General features: G+C 37.0%; 1 protein-coding gene across 4 annotated transcripts in view; it reads right to left on the bottom strand.

Annotated features, from left to right (window-relative positions):
• Nucleotides 1–20,932, bottom strand: part of FTO (FTO alpha-ketoglutarate dependent dioxygenase) — a 236,438-nt gene that overhangs the window by 58,901 nt on the left and 156,605 nt on the right. Inside the window, exon 9 of one of the 4 annotated variants that reach the window (XM_064671173.1) lies at nucleotides 7,838–7,992. The exons of the other annotated variants lie outside the window; for them this stretch is intronic. Within the exon in view, the coding sequence (XP_064527243.1) occupies nucleotides 7,881–7,992 (112 nt within the window). The 3' untranslated portion in view covers nucleotides 7,838–7,880. Of the gene's footprint in view, nucleotides 1–7,837; nucleotides 7,993–20,932 lie in introns of those variants that run through there. 4 annotated transcript variants of the gene reach the window in all.

Raw genomic sequence — 20,932 nt, 5'->3', positions numbered from 1 at the left:
TATGTTCTTAGTTAACAAAATGGAAAATTAAACTTTGTAGCAACCCCCTGCCACTCCCAAAATAAAAGAAAAATTCTATCTACATCAATGAGCAGGAAGTCTGATCTTCCTGTGCCAGCCAAAAAGCCTGCAATATAAGGACATTTGGCTGAAGAAAGGAATTTAAAATAAGCAAACTAGCCTAAACTCATAATCCTGCATTTCAGGTACTGAGGAATATTCACAAGGAATATGAATTTTAAAATAACCTCTGATATTGACAAGCAGAAGTTTATGACTATGACAGAGTTTTTATGCCTTTTCAAAAATTAGTTAACTTTTTGAACATATTATCCTCACGGAAGAAATGATCCTGAGTTTCTTCAATACAAAAAAATACCACAATCATAAACCCAATATTTACACAAACAAACAAAAAAATTGTATTGCCATGAAACAGGAAGAGGCACCTAAAGCCTGTGGCGTTTTCACTAATTAATAACCATGTATAAGACCCCAAAAAGTCTGAAGGACAACACAATGTTGTCTGAGTATGAGACCTAGTTTTCAGTTCCCAGCTATCAGAACACTCTTGCCTCTGGGCTACACCAAAAAGGAAACATGAGCAGCATCTGTTCCTTGATTCCCCAGCACTGCTGGATTGGAAATACCCAAGTACAGTAGTTTTACAAATTAAATGCATGAAAACTGTGATGAGTAGACTTACAAAAATGATATTTGAGAGTAGATCTGAATATGAAGAAGATATGTAGATAAAATACCTCACTGGCAAACTCATGTTAAGTTTTTTACAGTCCAGATGGTAAGGGGCAAATGAGAAGGGGGCATTTATGTCAGAGCCTCTACAATAGGAACAAGGATGCTGATATGGTTTCTTTTTTTATATATAGCTGGGTAAAGAGATCAGAGAACACTGGAACTTCAGCCAAAACAAGTTATCCAGCTGCACTGTGTTTCATCACATATCAATTTTTACTGAAAGAAAACCATACAAATTTAATCAGTTCTTCATATGGTAATATTTAACATTTTTTTCCAAGTTGTTTGATATTATTGTTTTAAAAGTTCCTTTTCCCCCGTCCTTAAATGTGATGTGTGATAGTGGTGAACACAGGAAAAATATCTATCCCTGGCAAGACTGAAAGTCTCATTTACAGTAGACTCAGTAATAAATGCACTGGCGTCTGTGTCAATTGACTGTCTCAATGAAGAACAGGTCACTGTAGGGAACAGTACAAACAGCGTCTACATTTGAACTCCCACATCCTCATCCCATGCATGTTTGTAGCATCAGTAGAAATTAAATTACCCTAATAAACCTTTCTGCCTCCTCCCCTCCCCAAGAAATAAGATTTTTTTTCTACAGATTTTAAACCACATGGGTTTTACCTCTCTTTTTTTTTTTTTTTTTTTTGGAAGGCTATCATATAGCATTTGTATAGCACTTTTAATTATTTGAAAATATATAATAGAGTGGAGACATGGATCTCACTTATATAAATGCCTATTAAAAGGCCATTTATTCTCTCAGTAACCATAAAACATAAAACACCTCTTAAAAGAATATAATTCCTTTGTTTCTAAGCCAAACACATATAATAAGACAGCTTGCTCCTTTTAAGTAAATAAAAATGATTTGTATTAAATAAAATGAAATATTGTAAGCACTATATAATTTAACAATAAGACACATCAAAGTATGCATTACTGCAAGCTAACCCATGCCTCAGAGGTGTTGCAAGCCAAATACTTTAAACGATCCAGGAAACATGTTGTTACAGAAAAGCAAAAACCACAGCGCGTCATAAACTATTGGTCAGATGAGATGTAAAACCGAGTTCCTAACCATTTGTGGTCACTTAAAATCCCCTGGCACTTACTGTACCCTTAGAATGTTGATTTTGCCCAAACTGGAATGTTTTTAATACACAAGTTTTATGCTCTATTCCTCCTGCCCTGCACTGCCCGGCCACAGGGGCGGCTGTTGCCCAAAGGGTTGCAAGAAATGTCTTGTGTGTGAACACACTCATTTGGATCTCTCCATGCTCTCTCAGTTACAGTTCTCTAAAATGGGTGAAACTAATGGGATTTCTTGGAGGTACCTGATAGCAAAATTTGATCCATAGTTTTTAACACAGTTTCAAATCCCTCAACTATAATGCAAGTATAGATAACATGATTGTGCTGTATGTAACTCCAAATAAAATGATTCAAAAGATGTAATAATTGAGAATACACTAAACCCATTGACAGAGCACAAAGTATGTTAAAAAACACAGCAAAATTAATCAGCACAGAAAAGCTTATACATTGCTTGTATCAGTTTAATATGGATTTACACCACCATACTCCCCATTTAGGAACTGCTCTGTAGTTTTGATTGCTCTATTTTTAAAAAGTTTCAGTGGAAGCACTGTAAGCTGAATCAGAAAACTGATGAGTCAGTACAGTTTGCTAAAAAGGAGTTTTCTCTCCAAGAGAAACATTAACAAGTATAGTGTAGCTTAGGTTCTAGTTGTGCCAACTGTCTTGTAGCAAAAAAACCCCTCCGCCGTCCCTAACAATAGCAGTTATTTCCTTAAAGAAATACACCACGCAGCAAGGAAATGATTCACATTAACTGTGAGGAGTGAATGCTGGCATTAAGAGAAATGTGAATCAAAAGTGAGTTAAGAGAACTGTTCACAAACACTAACATTGTTTCATGAAGAGAAACCTCCCTAGAACATGACAGAACTAAAGACCTTCTACTGCATCCTAAACCTTCGGTACCACGTAATCAGCTGAGAGTTTTGAGTCACACCTTTATTATTATTTCCATGACTCCATGTTTATTATACAGTGCTGCTAATCCTGGAGAGATCAATTGTTGGGACATCTGCCCTACAGTTGGTCCTGTGCTCGGAGCCGCACAAAGAGCTGCACCGCACACGGCAGATGTGCAGGAGATCAGAAACTCTCTCTGCTTGTCACAACAGTTGCACCTTCCTCCCACGAAAGGCCTCACTAACAACCACAAATATTTATTTCATGATGCTTGAAAAAACTCTTTTAAATAACAGAACAATCCTAACTGAAAAATAACAAAGCATAGTAGAGTTTTCCCAAATAACTCCAAACCCCAAACATTTTACTTCATTGATCTAAATACACATGCTAGGTGGGTAGGAAAAACACTGACACAACATCCTTTTTATTCTAATGTTACAGAAACAGCTGAAAGCACCCTAACATACTTCAAACATTTCAATAAAAATAGCCATGCTAAATAATAACTTTGAGGTGATTTTTTTTCATACCGTAATATCAACAAAAATGAGTGTGCTTATGAAATCTTTTCTTGTTAATGTTGATTAATAGTATCTGAACTTTCGCTATCTTGCAAATTAACCTGCACCTGCAGTTTCCTGTGGCTATAGACTTCACCACCAAAAGTCATATGGCTGTACAGTAATATTTAATAAACACCTTTTATTAACCTGTCTTCCGTCCACAGTATTATTACAGTCAATAAATGTTACAACAACATTCTTACGTGGCCTAAAAATTGTTATTAATTTGCATTTGATCGACTCCATGTGTCCAGGAGCCTAAGAGCATTGCTAACTCCTTCTAGCACAGAGCTAAAGCTCTTTTGAAGCAGATTCACGCCCATTCAAAAACAAAAGGCTATGCCCATTGAACAAAAAAGCAGCCAAATCCTCCTTAATTTCGTTGCTCTAGGCGTGGTGGTGAACTATTCACACCGATTGGCATCGTTCAGTTTTCAATAAAGGATTTGCTGAAGTGACAGATACTTGTGGAAATAAACTGCCGACAGATTTGCCACGTCAGTAATTAAGTATGTAAAGCTACAGATGTTGAACAATAGTGCCTTCCACCAAGATGTATGCCACAATATCAAAAAGTAACCTGGCATCTGCTTTCTTTATTTAAGTACCTTTCTTAGGGTTTGGATCTTAATTTTTTACAGTTGACAGCAATGTTATTTGAGCCAGTCAGTGGCATCTGGTTGCTGGGGGGGTGGAAAATAAGAAAAAAAAAAAAAAAGGGGGAAAAAAAAGCAGCTCTGTGCACTTTAATTAATTGTGGAGAGATTACATGGTCTTCCAACCGTGTAGTTTGTCATCAGAGCACATTACAGATTTATATTAGATGTTTCTCCACAGTGTCAAGAATAATTAAAAAGGGATAGGAAATGATGCCAGCTAGCAAGGCTTTACATCAGCAGTGAAAGTTTTATATTTATTACAGCCAAACAATTTTAAAAGAAGATGTCAATTTTGTAGTTATACTGTGCAAGGAATAAATATTAGGTGGGTAAAGCAGCCAATACATTTCAGCTGCTTGAATAATGAGAGGTTCATGTTTAATCTATCAGACCTACCAGAATTGGTGTGACATGTCAGTTATTAATGAAGCAGCATCCCCTTTTCTCATAAAAACATCCTCTCAATACAATAACTAACATATGTTTTTCTTTTCTTCCTAAAAGGAGCTCTGCCCAACTCCTCCTTTTGATTCATGCAAGAACAGACATGCCAACTGTACACAAATTCTTTTGCTCAATTAACTTGCAGTACCTTTGGTCTTGGGCTGTGCTAATAGTACAGTGTTTATGTGTACTCAAGCTCTCGATTCACTCTTCATAAAGGGTCACATTTCTCTCCTCCCCTGTGCACAGACTCCTTTGTATGTGCAGATGAGAGAAGAATATGGACCTAAAGGCAGTTTGCAGCCTAAGGAATAATTTCCACCCAACTACTACAGGTTTCATTTTTGTTCTCATACACACTCATTCACAAATCACATCTTCCAAAGCCCTTCAGTATATTTTTATTTATTTCATGCAGTTTTATTAACATAGTTTCTGCTGCTTTAAGCATTCTGTAGTAAGAAACCAGTGCAAAGAAGTTGCTTCCTTTTGCAATGAAATAGCTTGCAACCTCTGAGCTCAAATGGAGATTTTCTGTCACATGTCAATGTTAAAATGAATTATTAAAAACAGGTGTAAATTGTCCCCCCTTCCTATTCTGTCATGTTCTCAGAAGCACAATGAGAAAATAACTTCAGACAAATTACTACACATAATGGTGATCAAATGAGTTGGCCCTTGCTGTTGTTTTTGCTGAGCCCAAAACGGGAAACAAGCACTCCTGAGTAAAATGGCAACTTTTCCATTGTATCTTTCACTGAGTTACATTTTATAAAAGTAAAAATGTAAGAATTTACATGCTGCATCTACAGCACCATTCAAATATGTTCAGAGCTCATGAATCAAAGTGCTGGCCTGAAGGAAGCTGGAGCATCTCTCCATACAAGTTAGGCAATGAGCTCCAGCAGACAGAGCCCTGGACTGAAATTCCACAGAGGGTAATGCTCTCCTTGGCATGACCAGGAATTCACTAGATGGCCTTGAGTAAGTCTTTCTTTCCTTTACCGTTTATGGAAGGGGCCATTCCTTTCATTTCATTTCAGACAATTGAGCATCTGCTCATCACCAGACACAACATTACCTCAATTAGAGATTGAGTTATTTATGTTATTATAGTATGCATAAATTAAAAAAAAAAACAAAACAAAACAAAAAAACCCAAAACCAAAAAAAAAAACAAAAAACAAAAACAAAAACCCAAAAAAACCCCAAACAACCATTTAAAACAAGTCTATCATTCTTTAATTGTTCTGACTTCATTTAGGTGTTTAACCACGCAATACAGCATTACTTGGTTAAGACACCACAGAACTTTCCTGCTTATTGAAGCTGCTCTGGCACACTTAATAATTGCTTCTAGCTAGCAACGGACACCACACCACCTGCCTTTGTTTGATTTTGTTTTCTGCTGAATGATTACTTCATTTACCACAGAAAACATGGCAATGACAATTCCATAATGTTTTATACCTATAGTAAGTCCACTTGGAAATGGCAACCAGTGTGCAATTTGCCTAAGTGGCGGTTCCCTAAACATCCCAAAGCTTTGCAGTAGAAATTTCTATTTACTGTTGTCTTCTAAGCACATTTTAAAATGCAGTTTGTCTAAATTTCTAAAACTTGGGGGAAATTACCTGCCTAGATGCCCTTTCTCTCTTTTTGATCTGCCCAGAGTAGCCACTGCTGCAAGTGCACACAGAAGAAAACCTCTAGATGAAGCAACACTGGTCAGTGAGTGAGATCTCTTTCTCTGAAGTCTGACTAATGGCATTGTTTTTGGCACTCCCTTCTACCTAAGAGCTGAGGAAGTATTCAGGTAGTGGCTGTAGGGAATTCTCAGGAGGCTCGCTGGCTTGCTGTGATTATTTTTAGGTTGATAAGGAATTTGATTGGATTGGAAGAGAGAAGATGGGAAGAAACTGTTGGTCTTATCAAATAGGATCAGATTTATTTTAAGATTATTTGGAGCACTGAGAGCAAGCTACAGTAAATAAAATATGAAGAGAGAAAAAGGAGGAAGAAATTGTTCACAGCTACATACTGCATTACATACTGCATTTTACTTAGTGATGTCTTGCAAGTGCCAGTCAAAACAAAAAAAAGTTTCAGCTTCTCTCAGATTTCTGTGTGTGAGTACATGTGCCACTGACAATTCAAAGACTCTTCAGTCTGCAGAGAACTAATAAAGATATTCCAATGAATTTGAGAGGTGCTAAAGAGGCAAAGAGTAGACATCTTCCCTTGCGCTTAGACTCAAATGTCCTTTTATTTTGAAATAAATTAGTCTTCTAATATCAGTTCAATTTCTTCATCATGAAAGATAACTTGATGAAAACCCACTGCTAAGAGGAAAAGATCAGCTGTTTACAACAACTGACAAAGCTCTTGGTTCTGAATCAGTGTATGGCTAATAGAAATGCACCAAACATCATGGCAATTCCTGGAGAATTAAACCTGGACCTCAGTGTCTCCTGAACTACAACTTCCCGCTCAGTAAAAGTCATATATCTAAAATCAATGCATAATACTCCAACTTACTGTTTCAGATACGACCCAGGGACTCAAATATCATGAATGTGCCTGGGAAAATATCTCCCCACCATTTTACTATGTCCTCTAAACTACTTTTCCCCTCCCTCTCTCTACAGTTCAGCAACAGGCAGACCGTGAGAGCCATTAGTAGAGATATGGTTGTACAGTAGTTACTGCATACTTTGTTGATCTGCTTTGATAGTCTTGCACCATATTCATTAGAAAACTCCTACCCTTTCCATTCTTTAGAAGGTGTATATCTCCATTAAAAATCCCCTTCTCTGATTACTATCAACACATGCAACGTAGGCTTCAGATCTGACACACCCATAGATCACAATGTTTAAATTTAATGCTTCAGCTGCATCAATATACAACTTCTTTATGGTCAAAGCAATCTACTGATTAACAATATTTGATTATTGACTAGAAATTTTGCCCATGAAGAACACAGGCAAATTATTAATATTTGTTCTGATTTATCCTACTCTAATCAACACTCAGTTGCTATTACATCAGCAATTAAAGAGCTCTTTCACTCAGATGTTTCCCAGGAACTAAAAATGTACCTAGACTGGCTACTGCTGCTGGGTACCAAGTTTCTCAAAGCTAAGCTAAATCCACTGGACTTTGAGAAGAGTATTTTTCATCTCCCTTCCAACAAGTAGCTATTATGACAAGTAATTCAAGTGAAATACATTTTTAATTATAATACATTGAATATTACCAGAGGTCTTCATCAAGATCATTTGTACTTGATAAAGGACACAAGCACGTTTTTTCTAGAAAGGAGTTAACACCTCTTGTATTACCATTGAATGATAATGCTAGGGAAAATATTTTGATCTTACCAAAACATATTCCAGTACTCATTATGACTCAGAATTGTGAAATATTTCACACGCAGCAACTGTTACTGCAAATGTTCATACACTAAACAAAAAAAAACCCTAATCATTCCACGGTGCTGGTACCATCCCCAGTTTGGCAGGGCCTGTGAGACTACACTACCTGGCACAGAACACCTGCAAGAAAAACAAAAACACATCAGTCTGACTCAGGCTTCAAACTGAAGCACAGTCAATAGCCAAACTGGCACTGGTGGCTTTAAGCCACAACCATCTCTATGCCTGGACAAGCCCTTTCAGGTACAGCCCCTGTCTTGATGTGCCCACCCACATCAAGACAGCAGCTCTGCTTCCCATCTCTCGGTGCCAGCAGCACCTCTATCCAAAACCTTGGGGTGCCTGGCACTTCCCCAGATGTAGGAGCTGGGCAGTGCAAACAGAAACTTTGAGGGGCAGATCTTTTGACAAGAGCACAGCTTTGGTGTCTGAGCAACTTATATGTGAAATGGCACCACCTGCAAATGAGATGGTCAGTTTGCCCTGGCTGCACCAACACCACCAGGCATCTCTGCTCCCAGATGAAAACCAGCCGCTGTTAAGTCACACAGGTGAATTTTACATTCATACACCTTGCTACAATAGTTTTCACGTGCATTCAGGGGTATAGCCTTGGGCATCTGTCTTTTTGAAAGTTAGATTAATCAAAAAGCAACAGAAGGAAAAAAAAAGTCTAATTAGGACCTGTCCAGGACGCTAAACATACAGGAGTGAAATAATGAAGGTGCCTAGGTTACTACAGAAAACTATTTCCACTTTCCTTCTACAAATCTTGGAATCATTTCTTATGCCTATCACTTGGAAATACACCTAAACAGAGAAAGACAGGTAGGCAGATAAACTTACTGTATTTTAACACGTTAAATTTTTTTATGTATTTATTTGAAGCCCATCAAGGTCACCACCATCATTTTTCTTCACTGCCAATGCAAGTGAGATTGGCTCTTGACATTATAGTCATATTTTCCTTCAAAATAATAGCATCCATTCTACTCCTATTCAAAATCCAGTTTCTTCACTAACTAAAGTCCTAATTTACAGCAGAAAATATTCTTGAATTTAGATACATGCGACTGAAGTTAAATTGAAATGGTTTGAAGAAATCTCCTTAAGATCTGAAATCATAAGCAGTATATTAATGATTCTGTAAAACTACAGATGTTTTAAGATGGAAAAATGGAAAGTGCTTCTCTTTTTTAACCTGCTATATAAAATGATGACATTTCCTGAATTTTTTCTTGTGTACTTCCATCAAAAATCAATGGGAAGATTTTAGTGGCAGTTGACCTGGATGCTTACCATCTTTTGTATCTATATATTTTTAAAGAATTTTCCTTCTTCTAAAGGCCACTATGCTCTGCACCACAGGTGCCAATACTCTAGTGGATAGATGATTCAACATATGTTAAGAGTTTTCTAAAGTATTTTGGGATCCTTGGGGATAAAAGCTGCTACATAAACATAAGATTTATATTTTTAAATAACAAAATTGTGTCTTCCTTATAACACATGTGCATCTAGATGTTTGCAGACTACATGAGAAGCTGCATTTTTGTTGTTGTGAATATCTTACCACTTTGTCTCCCTGTGGGAGAGACAATAATAAACCAAAATTTTAGTAAAATAACCCCAAATAAACAAAAAGTAAAGACATAATCCCACAACACACACATTCAAATATCAGGTTGAAAACCTAATGAACCCATACTGTCCAGTAAATCCTGTTCTAGACATTTATGAAAAAATGTATAGTTAAAAAGGTAAATGCTAATTATGCACTACAATGTTTAAAGTGATGTTATGCTGGATTCCCAAATATGGACAAGCTCTTCAGAAGTACCCAGCTTTCTATTTTATTCCTTGATTTCAAATAGTCTAAACATTTTCACACTGATGTGCCTTTACACCTCTTGACCTTTCAGCACTCAAAAGTGGGGCTGAGATAACTAAAATCTGGGAAAGGTAGTAAAACACCAAGCACATAATAAATTAAATACTTGGAAAATTGTGGTAATAAGCCCTTTGGGGCAAGTCTCTTTTAAAGCAGTAGCACTGTTTAACACCAATAGAGCAATTTTTGTTTTATTTAAGAGTTGTGTTAAGGAGATTCACCTACTCCTTAGAGATACAAAATGTGTTTTTGTTACAGTGATGTGCTTCTGTTTCAATGAGTTTCTGGCTTATTTCATGGTGTCTTTAGATCTCTGTCTAAATAAAAAGACAACAGCTGGGTTAAATGTTTAGTCCTATGTACACACAAGGACAAGTTATTCCTTGCATCAAGTGTTGTAAAGCATGAGGTTCAGGGAAGAAAACCAGATGAATCAGTTGACTAAAATGAAAATTAACTTTGCCAAAGAGTCTTCTGGGATATCTTGTTTGTGCAAAGCCATATATGAATGAGCAACACAATTACTGTCTAGATCTCACCTACATTCCTTTTTAAAAGTGAGTGCTTGAGAGAAGACTGCTCTCACAGAAGGGAACACACAGCAGCTGGAACTGGATGATGGAGCTACCATGGTAATAAGAAAGAGGCAGAAGTTATAAGGAATGCCTGACACTACAAAGAGTATTTGCATGAAGCCCTTATGAAATCTCAGTAAGTCATGAAAAAGTTAAGCTGGTCTTTCATGGCAATTGCAGAGATGCTGGACACGTGCATGCACGAACTCTGGGGAATTCTGTTCTAAGCAAAGGAAGTTGAAAATAACTGAGGCACTGGAAACCTGAGACTATTTAGGTCTTTGACATCTACATGAGGGAAGGCAAGACATGTACAGATGGGGAAAAGATCCAACCAAAAGCTCCAATACTGAAGCCACGAGCACATGCACTTAATGGAAGACTTCTAGTTACTGCCTATAGATCTGCAGTGGGAGAAATGGATAAGTAACCAGCAACTTTGCAAGACACGAAAACTAGAAATTAATAACTGTTAAAAAAGCAGTCCCAGGTGACTGCCTACTCTATCCTCCTGCAATGGGGCAGTACTGATGTAATTATCAGCATTCATGTTCTCAAAACAACTGATGTGAAAACATGCTAAAGGTGTCAGTTGACAAATGATAGCAAACATAGATCAAAATGAAGCAAGCAAATTGGCAGGAAAAATGAGTGACTGAATTGCCTGAGGGATCACACAGGTGTTAGATATATGACCATGTGAACAGAAATGCATACAAGTATTCACATGGAGCATCTTTTTACCAAGAATACTTTTTATCTATTCGCCATTATAAAACTGTCAACTCATATACATTTATAAGAACTCTAAAGGAAAAAAAACAGAATGACTCATTGCTATTTATTAGTTTGATAAGTTAACTAGCAAAAGGGAAAAAAAATCCAGATAAATTAAGTATATGGAGGCTGCCTACTCTTAATAACTGTAGCAAATCTTTGATCTATGTTAATCTCATGTTATTGTAGTAAGCATGCAGGACCATCATTCATCTCACATGAGCAAGGCACTCTTGCATGTCATGATAGATTTTATCAAGAAGAAAATGAAGTCAAAGGTGGCTGTCAAAGCACCAGGGTTTTGAATGAGTGGAGAACCTCAGAATGGGATTTTTAACTTGCAGAATTTGATGGAGGAAGCAAGGAAATTTAATAATCCACTTTACACACACGGTACTTCACTGATCATCAAAAAGCTTTCTTCATCTAAATTTACACAGGAAAACTCTTGTTTACCAGTTTATGAAGTAGAGGGAACTTGCAGAGTAATCAGTAGCAGTTCACTGAACAAACGAAACAATAGGGTAGTTTGGTATTGGAAAAGATGCCCTTTCATTATTCCTTTTAAATGTTATGGAGAGATGGGATTTGAGCACAGCAGTAAATGCAGGGCATGAGACTGTTGACAGGATATTAGAAGGAATCCTGTGGTGGGCAAAGTCAATGTAATTCTCATCACTCCGTAGAAAACAGGCCTATGGTATTTTATGAGCAGTGAGTACAAATAATATTCACTTTGGCTTTTAGCACAGCAGTAACTGGCAAAAATACAGAAATTCATTTTAAAATGAAAGTCATAAAATGGTGTCTTTCTTTTTTTTAATTTGGCAGGCTATGCTGAAAAAAACCCCAAATGGTCAAATTAGAGGTACATTTTTCCTTGAGTATCACTTTTTTACTAGTCAGTGTTGCTTTGCAAGATGACACAAGAAAGTTCTCCCTGACGTGCAGCAGATACCGAAGGCATTCACTTGTGCTGAAGTTAACTAGGAAAGTATTTAATTGATCATTACTGAGAGGAGTTATTGTCCTCATTGCCTGCAACAGATTCAATATGGATGAGCATTAGCCTGTGACTCAGCTCAGCTGCTGATTCTCTTTAGTCCCTAGTGCTACTGGCATCCTTACTCCATTGCAGTTTTCATAAAGTATTGGCACTAGGACTTTAGAAAGCATCTGTGCAGGTATTCTGAAAGTTAGTGAGCTTTTGAGCTCATAGATCACTCCAGGAAAGCAACTAAAGCAAGGCTGCAAAGACCTAGCATTCTGCTTGCTTATTTAACCTCAAGTGAACACAAATATTTATACCACGGTCTTCTGAGCTCATCAATAAATGACAGTCTATTCCTATTCCATAGAATATTTGCAGTGCAAGTTGCCTCTCCACTGTACTAAATTCCTTCACAACTAGAAGAGTAAAGGCATTTGGACACTAATTTCTGCTATGTAAAATGTTATACCTGCACATTTTCTGGTTTTGAGGCTTAGGGCCGAATATCTATGTTAGAATTGGTACTTTCTGGCTTCTTCTTTTACCTAATGTTATTTCAAATTTTCGAATGATTAAAAGAGAAGCTGTATGTAGGGCAGAAGATCTGACATCCCATTGGTAAGGGACTGGTTTTAGCTCTGTGTCAAATGCTTCCTCACAATATAAATGGTAGACAGTTCTCATAGTAAACTGCACAAGAACAAGCATCAGCTACAACCACCATCTGTACAGAGGACAGTCCACAGTGGACTTCCCATCACATCACCATGGATGTGCTATCTGACCCCTAAAGTCAAAGTACCATAAGAATAGCATGACAGAAAGAACATATGTTGAGGTGATAATGAAACTAAAGGTCCACACATATATTGTGTGGACTACTAAAACATACCCTAAAATTAAATTAAAGAGGAAAAAAGGTCTATATTTAGCTATGGATGCATGAAGGCATTTTTTTCCTTCTTCTCCACCCATGTTAAAAAAACACCAAACACATCAATCCTCTCCTTCATTTTCCCACACTAATGCATTATTGACTACAATGTACCAAACTTGCACTTGCAGTCTAACCCACTATTACAGCACCTTGTATCAGTACTTTAAACATTGCTTAACAAGAAAAATATGTCAATATACAATGAAAGCTTTCATTTATGCTTTCAAATTGAGGAAACTGCTGCAAGCTATGTTGTAAATTACCCCCAAGAATGTTTAACTGGGCAAAATAAAGGACAAATTTTAGTGACATCAGACGTGACTTGATTCATAATTAGCAACACTTAACAATATATTAAGTTTATCTCCTTTCTATTCCAGTGACCCTTTCAGTCCTGAGCAATGTTTGCATATGCTACAATAAATCATGTCTCAGATTTGTCAACAAGCTTGGAGTAGTTCTGTTATTTGTGAAAATTACAAAGTGAACTCCTGGTTCAAAAACGTTTTGATAACATGGAACAGGGTAGGTGTGAGCTGCCTGATCTCAGCTTCACTCCAGTCTCTCTTGAAACTGGAAAAGGACCATAATTAGTATCTATGCAGAAGTCCATCACTTCAATAACTGATGCTACTGACTGGTGGGGCCACGTCAAACTGATCCAAACCAGGTACTAACGCCAAGTTAGCACTGCCTAAAGCAACTGTCAAGGAATAATAGATTAGACAAATCTGATTGCTCTATCAAAACATTCATCTCAAATCTTGATTAGTAAACCTATTGAATTATGATTAATTCACAAGAGTGCTGCTGACAGATAAGGTACTTTATCTGACAATGTGTAGTAGTTGCTTTGCCTGAAGCAAAAAAATCTCTGAAGCTGCTGGTAAAATAAACAGTATCAACTACAGAGCACTGAGAAGGATAATGAGGCTAAACTCACCTTTTAATTTAATAAAGGCTGATCTATGAGAACCCAGCTTGAGTTACAAAAACATAGGAAAGGGAGTGTAACAGCCAGGAAATCACAGAAGTGGCAGGAGAGGAGGTAAAACTGTCAGATTGAAAGTACAGAGCTAAAAGATGCATGGGATGGGCTGCAGGGACTTTTTAGGCAGCTAAGATGAATCAGAAAACCCAAAAAGTCCTGGCTTTGAGGAAAAATCTCATTCAAAAATTACAGCATATGGCCTCCATCTATTACATGGCATTGGTTTTACTGTCTTATGGGAGAGTAACACATTTCAGAGTGCAATACTTGCATGAGATGTGATGCTTTGCACTTCCAGTGAAGGAAATAAGTGGTTAAAAACTGAAAACTGTATTCAATACACTAAAGTAGGAAGACTTGCTTCAGTGCTACTAAAGTGATATTAAAATAATATGCATAGGTTATAATTTTTCATAAAACAATAATAAAAACATATCTAGCGTGTTTCTGCAACTTTTAAAAACTATCTACAACAACAGCATTTTTACAGTTAACGAAAATGTAATGTCATGGATTCATCCAACTCCTTTCAATGCCACCTCTGCACGCTCACTATGAACTTGTCCCGGACTCAGTGTATCATAACAGACCTTCCATTGCAGGCTAAAGTAAAAACCTACCAGTTTCAGCTCAATGTCACTATCCTGACACCTGCATGCACACAGGGGTAGGTCAGCAGAAAGCTCCCCATTACTTGAATTTGCAGCACGCACAGTCAGTGAAAAATAGGTATTGCAATATTTGGCTCTGAATTAATGAAGAATCCACCTTCTCCAAGCCACTTGTTAGCTTATCCTGACCTAATAATTTTACAAAAACCCTAATGCACTATAATTATGTTTCTCCCCAGCCAGTATTAACCTTTCTGTGACTCTTTCTTCTTTCTTCTCTCTCACACATATTTATTTATTTTACCTAGCCTCTGTTAATCAATGTGAACTGCAGATGGGGTCAAGGAAAGCTACTTCCTCCTTTGATAGCCTCCAATGCTTTCACTCCTGGGGATAAAAATGCTTTAAATGGAGTTATATTCTAGGAAAATCAATATATGATTACTGCAAAGATTTGTATCGATTGCCCTGTTGCATTGCAAAAAGGCTAAAGAAAAATTGCATGGCACATTCCCTTCATTTTCTACTCCAGAGAACTTGCTGCAAATATTTTGAGCTAGTAAGAAGTGTTGGAACTTCATTTAATAACCTGAACTTTTCTTTGTTTAATCCTGCTACTTCTGTGTTTACTTTGAAAAAAAAAAAACCAAACACTGACATCTCTTTTATAATGCCTAAAATCAGAGAGCTGCTTGAGATTCTGAAAAACAAATGCACTGCAGCAAATATCCAGCCCGCAATATCTTCACCCGTTTTGTGTATTTCATAATAACAAAAAAAAAAAAAAACCGCACCCCAAACCCAAAATTCCTACTTTCACTTCTTTACCAGAATTGTTCATGTTTCTTCCTAGCACAGACACCACACCAAGTATTCAGGCTGGATCGTATTTTCACAGACTACAGTGGTGGAGGAGCTGGGTTTCCTGACCTGGTTTCATTTGTCTTGATGTAACCAGAGTTAGACTTGTTTTCCCCCAGAAAAGTCCCAAGAACTGGAAATACAGCTTCAACAATTATTTCACCAAAGTAAATTCTCCAACAAAAGCAGATTCTCACTCTCTTCTTTTCTGCCCTCAAGAATTGGGCTGAAGTTTGAAGAGGAGCTTACTAAAATTCTTCACAGGAATCTCTTTTTTTTTTTTTTTTAAACACATCCTTATTTTGCAAGAATGGCCTAAATGCATTCAGCAAATTGTTTTCAGAAAATGGTTTCTGTAATCTCATTTCTCATGTTGCACATTTTTCACTTGCATTATGTAGCATGCTATCCTAACAGGAGACCATTGGTTTTACTATCTGAAAGAATAATTAAAAGTTGTTAAATAAAGTAGCACGCCACGGTATTTCAAAGTCACTTTGGATGAGTTCTTGCATTTCTCTGATCACCAGTTTCCTGAAATATAACATTATTTACATCTTTGTAAACTATAGAGATCTACTGCCAGAAAGTACTATGGAAGGACTAACCTAATGATGTTTGTATTAGTGCACACAGAATACAATCTACAACTACAGATGAAGGCACTGAATTCTTACCAAAATGTGCAGGTATTTTCCTGTGTGCACACAATTTATTGGAATGTTGCAAAGAAATAATAGGAATTTAGAATTTACAACTATCAAAACTTAATGATTTTATTTCTCAACTACACTTGCAAATCAGGTAATCTAGTTCTAGTACCCTAATATGTAAAAAGGAGCTGCTAGTCAGTTCCTTCCTCATTACAAAATATGTGCCATCCAGATCTGATTATTTTCAGATGTTTGAGTGAATCAAGTCTAGTTTCACAGTCATTTAACATATAGCATTTATGGTGGCTCTGTTAAGAAATAAAGAAAAAACATAAAGAATGAAATGATTTTTCAGAATGTCTTGATGAATATAATGTTCCTTAGATCCTTACTTCTTTCTCCAGTTTTATACATCAGTGGATTTACAGTTTTATTTACATTTATTTGGTATGAAGATCTTTTTAAAGCCTTTCTCTAGGCCTCTTTCCTAGAAGTAGATCATCCTATCCTGCATGTGTATGTTATGACTGTTGTCCTTTAAGTCTTCAGTTTCACCTTTGTTATATCTTCTGCTTTCTGTTCCTCTCCTTATCCCTAATATATTTCAGTTCTGAAGAATTCCTGAGGATATCATAACGGATCCTTGCGTTAGTTACATTTTTCTATTTCAGGAATACTGTTATTTATTTCAATTTCAATTACATTAAAAGGCATTTCAGGGCATGATCCATTATTTCTCTTGTAGAATCCTTCAGGCTTTTCCCATGTTGCTCACCGTCATTATCAATAAATTCCTAACAGGAAGTTTCTTTTGTCAACATTTTGCAACTTTTTCTCTGAAGTAGGTGCTAAACATACTACAAATTAATGCTAAGCATTTACATTAATGGACAACGTGCCATCATTTACATAAAGAAAGGGCAATACCAAGCCACATCTGACTCAGGAGACTAATTTTCAGGAATTTTTCTTCTATAGATACGCATGTGTAAAAACGAAATAAATTCTATTCTAAGTGAAGAGCAAACAAGAGCAAACAGCTCAACAATGTCTGGCCATTTAACTGTTCTGCTGGGAGACAGTAAACCCTAAAAATAAAGTTTTTTCCTAGATTATTATTTATGTTAATTACTGGGTGAACAGAGGGTCCCAAGTAGTCTATTTTTATAATTGCACTTTTGACATTTCTCAAAGAGTGCCTGGGGAAAAAGACAAGCACACCTTTTTATGGAATGTATATATATGCAGAGTAAATATATACCCAGTACATGAACTCCTGTGAAAACCTGTCTCCTTTAACGAGATTGTTAAGTAGAAGCTCTTAACTGCTGAGCTTTTCAAAAATTTGATTTCTCTGTGTTTTCCCATTCTTTCTCCTGCAAGACAATCTCACTGCATCCAGCCTGTGACACTGCTGCCCAGCCTCGTGCACTGCTGCTGTATCTCTGGGGTTACCTGAAGAGAGGGAAAGCAAGTCCCTTGTCAGCCAGGTCTCCACCGCTGCCCCAATGCAGGAGTCGGCCACTCCAAGGCTCCTGCAGCACATCCAGCTGGAACACCTGCTCAGACACAGTACTGCCTGTGCTGGGGCACTTGGCAGCACACATAAGAACCCCCTTCATTCATAACTAGAGGCTGAGTGAAGTACCATTTGTGACTGCCCTTTTCTTATTCTCCAGGTATCTGCACATGGCCACTCCTGGAAGAACAGGTGGGTTTGATGGATCCTTGATCTGAACTCATACCACTGTTCCTGTGTTTATCCACCTACCCATGCTGGCAGGCAGATGTTCCCACTGTCAGGAGTGGTGATGCTCCACATCACCCTGTCCAACTGCCCTCTGCTCTTCTGTCTCAGTGTAAAACTAGACTAGACAGACATTTTAGCATTAATTTGGTTTGATGTTTTTTTTGGATATGTGTTTTGCTAGCACAATAATAAATGGAACATGCACTAACAGTCATAAAACTAAGGAGAAAAACAGGGGAAGAACTCAGTTCTTATTATGACATACAAAGTGTATATATATATATATATACAGGAAGCACCCCGTGCCCTTCAACGTAAAACAAATGACACCAGTTAGTACATTCACATATGCAGAGAGATTTGCTCCTGATAAAATGAAGCAAAACATAAGATAATTTTCAGTATTTTTAATAATTCCACTTTCAGCCATAAAAAAGTAAACAAAATTAATTTAAGTTGGATAATCTACATCCAAAATGACTGGCTGTCAAAATATCCCTTTGATCTAGAGATGACTTTTGCTAAAACAAATGGAAAATTATATGTAACATTTCTAAGCTGAGTTTCTCATATTACCTTTCCTGTCAATTTATGTCAGATACAGTATGTTGTTTTACAGGAGAAAATTAATTGCCAGGAAAAAAAACCAAAGTTTTTTTTTTATCTTCTATATCTCATTTTAAAAATTACAGCCTAGTATTTATCACCGAATTTAAAAGCAGGCTACTAAATACTGCTAGTTTACCTCCACATTATAACATTAATGATCAAATCTTTTAAGATAGCTCTTTTAACAGGGTATTTATTGAAACCTAGACCAAAATCCTGCCTAATGCACATGTATATATTGTATAAGAGAAACAATGTAAGATGCACGTATAAGATGTTTAGTGCAACTCTGGATCTCCTTCAGCAGAGACGTGTAAAAATCCAAACCATACATCTAAGCAATATCGTGTGTTTCAGAACAACATTCTGACCTACCCAATGAAAATACAGTCACAAAGAAGAAAAATAGCCTCAGTCCAGCTTTTCAGCTACACCCCAAACTCCTGGGAGAATCAATCATTAGCTAGTGTTAAATGTCTTTGTTCCACAGAACTATAGCAGGTCACACTAGGTGAAAACCTAGCCAAGACACATACATGAACTAACTCTGCTCTCTCATAAGCACAAGACGTTTATGAAAAAGCATGATGGTACAAAATGCAGAGTGATTCTCCTTTGTGTCGGATGAATCCTCTACATGAGGTCGGGGTATGTATGATACAGTAAGTAAAACCTCCTCTCCAACCCCCTTGCCCCTCAATCTTTTTCCCAGTTCTAAAAAATGTAACAATTATTCAGTTAGGCAAATCTAAATATGTTTTAATTTGGAGAATTTTATACTATCAAAAGTAGCAGCACTTTCACCCTGCAGTTTTAAACTGTATCGATGGTCACCCACAAAAGCACAGTCAATCCCGGAGCAGAACAGCACATGTTTAGAACGTGACTCTGCACATCAGGGCATTCTCTGTCAATTTGATGAGCACCAAGGACTGACCACAACACCCAGAAAATGGTAAGGCCTGTTAGAGTAAATGTGAAGTGCTGCAGCCCACAAAGCAGAAGTCAGCAGGACGCAGAAGCTCTCCCAGACAGTTGGGCACCACTAGATGGTCAGTGAATGCCAGATTATCATCTGCATGAGAAGGGGTGTTAGGCTTTCCCAAAATAAGGTTTCATTTTAATTAAACCCAATTAAAGATATCACTCAAAATCCAGAGTAATTATGACCAGGCAACCTAGCAAAATACCCTGTGAACTACTAAACAATTCCAGAATGAAGTCCTAGATTTAAAAATTCCAGTAATACGTATGTATAAACACATATATACACACACACGCCCTCATTTTAGTACTGACTCATAAAAGGATTAAGTTAAAATTGAATATAGACTCAAATACATGGAAATCTAGACCCCACTTACCCTATACATATTTAATTGCTATTCTTGTGTAATCTATGGGTAAAAATCTGGTTTTGTTACATTCAGAAACAGAATTTCTTCAATGTACAAAACTGGACAGTTTATTAAATAAACGCAAACTGGGATATAATGGCATACATTTGTTTTCATTACAAGTAGTAATGCAATATTTCTCTGAGGCTTACTACATTAGCATTTCTCTCCATGTTCCAAATGCCTTTGAACTTTCTGAAAAGCTACATCTGTTAGCTCCCTTGTATACAGCCGAAACTTACCAAGTGAATTAACTTTTAATATAAATTGCTTTGTTCACTATTAAGATTGATGTTGGACACACTGTACTGTAAGTTGCAAACTGCAATTACAATTCACTGCAATTATCTCTGGTTGTTAATAGCACAAGATAGCATGTCACTTTCTACCAAGTGTATAATTTATCATCTGGTTGGTTTTTTTTTTTTTTTTTTGGTTTTTCCCTTCATGAACTCTTGTGGTATTCCAAATGTATAATCTTGTTGTATTTATTTCCCAGTGGTCCAACAAAATGCACAGCAAGTGCTGACTAGAACAAACTAAAAGGCAGTGCTATTGACAAGCCGTCACTTGAGCAGTAATGAACACTCTGCCTCTACTTTCACCTCACCAAACTAACAGCTTTAATTTATGATAAAGCAAACGAGAGACAACCTCCAGTTTTATTATACCCTCAGTGCTGTTTCAAATCAAGTAATTAGAAGGTCAAGAGGCAGGTCTAGAAAGCCAAACACAAATGCAAGCCCTCTGCACTGACGTTTTTAAAAAATCTTGACTGTTCAAAGAGCGTTTTATCCATCCCTCTTCTGCAGAGCAGTGCGAGGCAGTTTTTACCACCGTAACCAATCTGAAACAGTGTGGTTCAATTGTTTGCTGAGTAATTCAGCCCATATGTTCAGAGAGATACTCAGCAGACAGTGCCCCTTCGCCAGGCTTCTATTTAAAAGAAAGGTACAGGTGAGCTTTATAAACATGCTTTTCCAACAGAAACTTTCACATAAAAGTGGCTTTAAAAAA

The sequence above is a fragment of the Pseudopipra pipra genome, chromosome 14, assembly GCF_036250125.1.
Source record: "Pseudopipra pipra isolate bDixPip1 chromosome 14, bDixPip1.hap1, whole genome shotgun sequence".
Taxonomy (NCBI): domain Eukaryota; kingdom Metazoa; phylum Chordata; class Aves; order Passeriformes; family Pipridae; genus Pseudopipra; species Pseudopipra pipra.
Note: the sequence above shows the minus strand (reverse complement) of the source record. Positions and strands in the feature narration are given on the sequence as shown.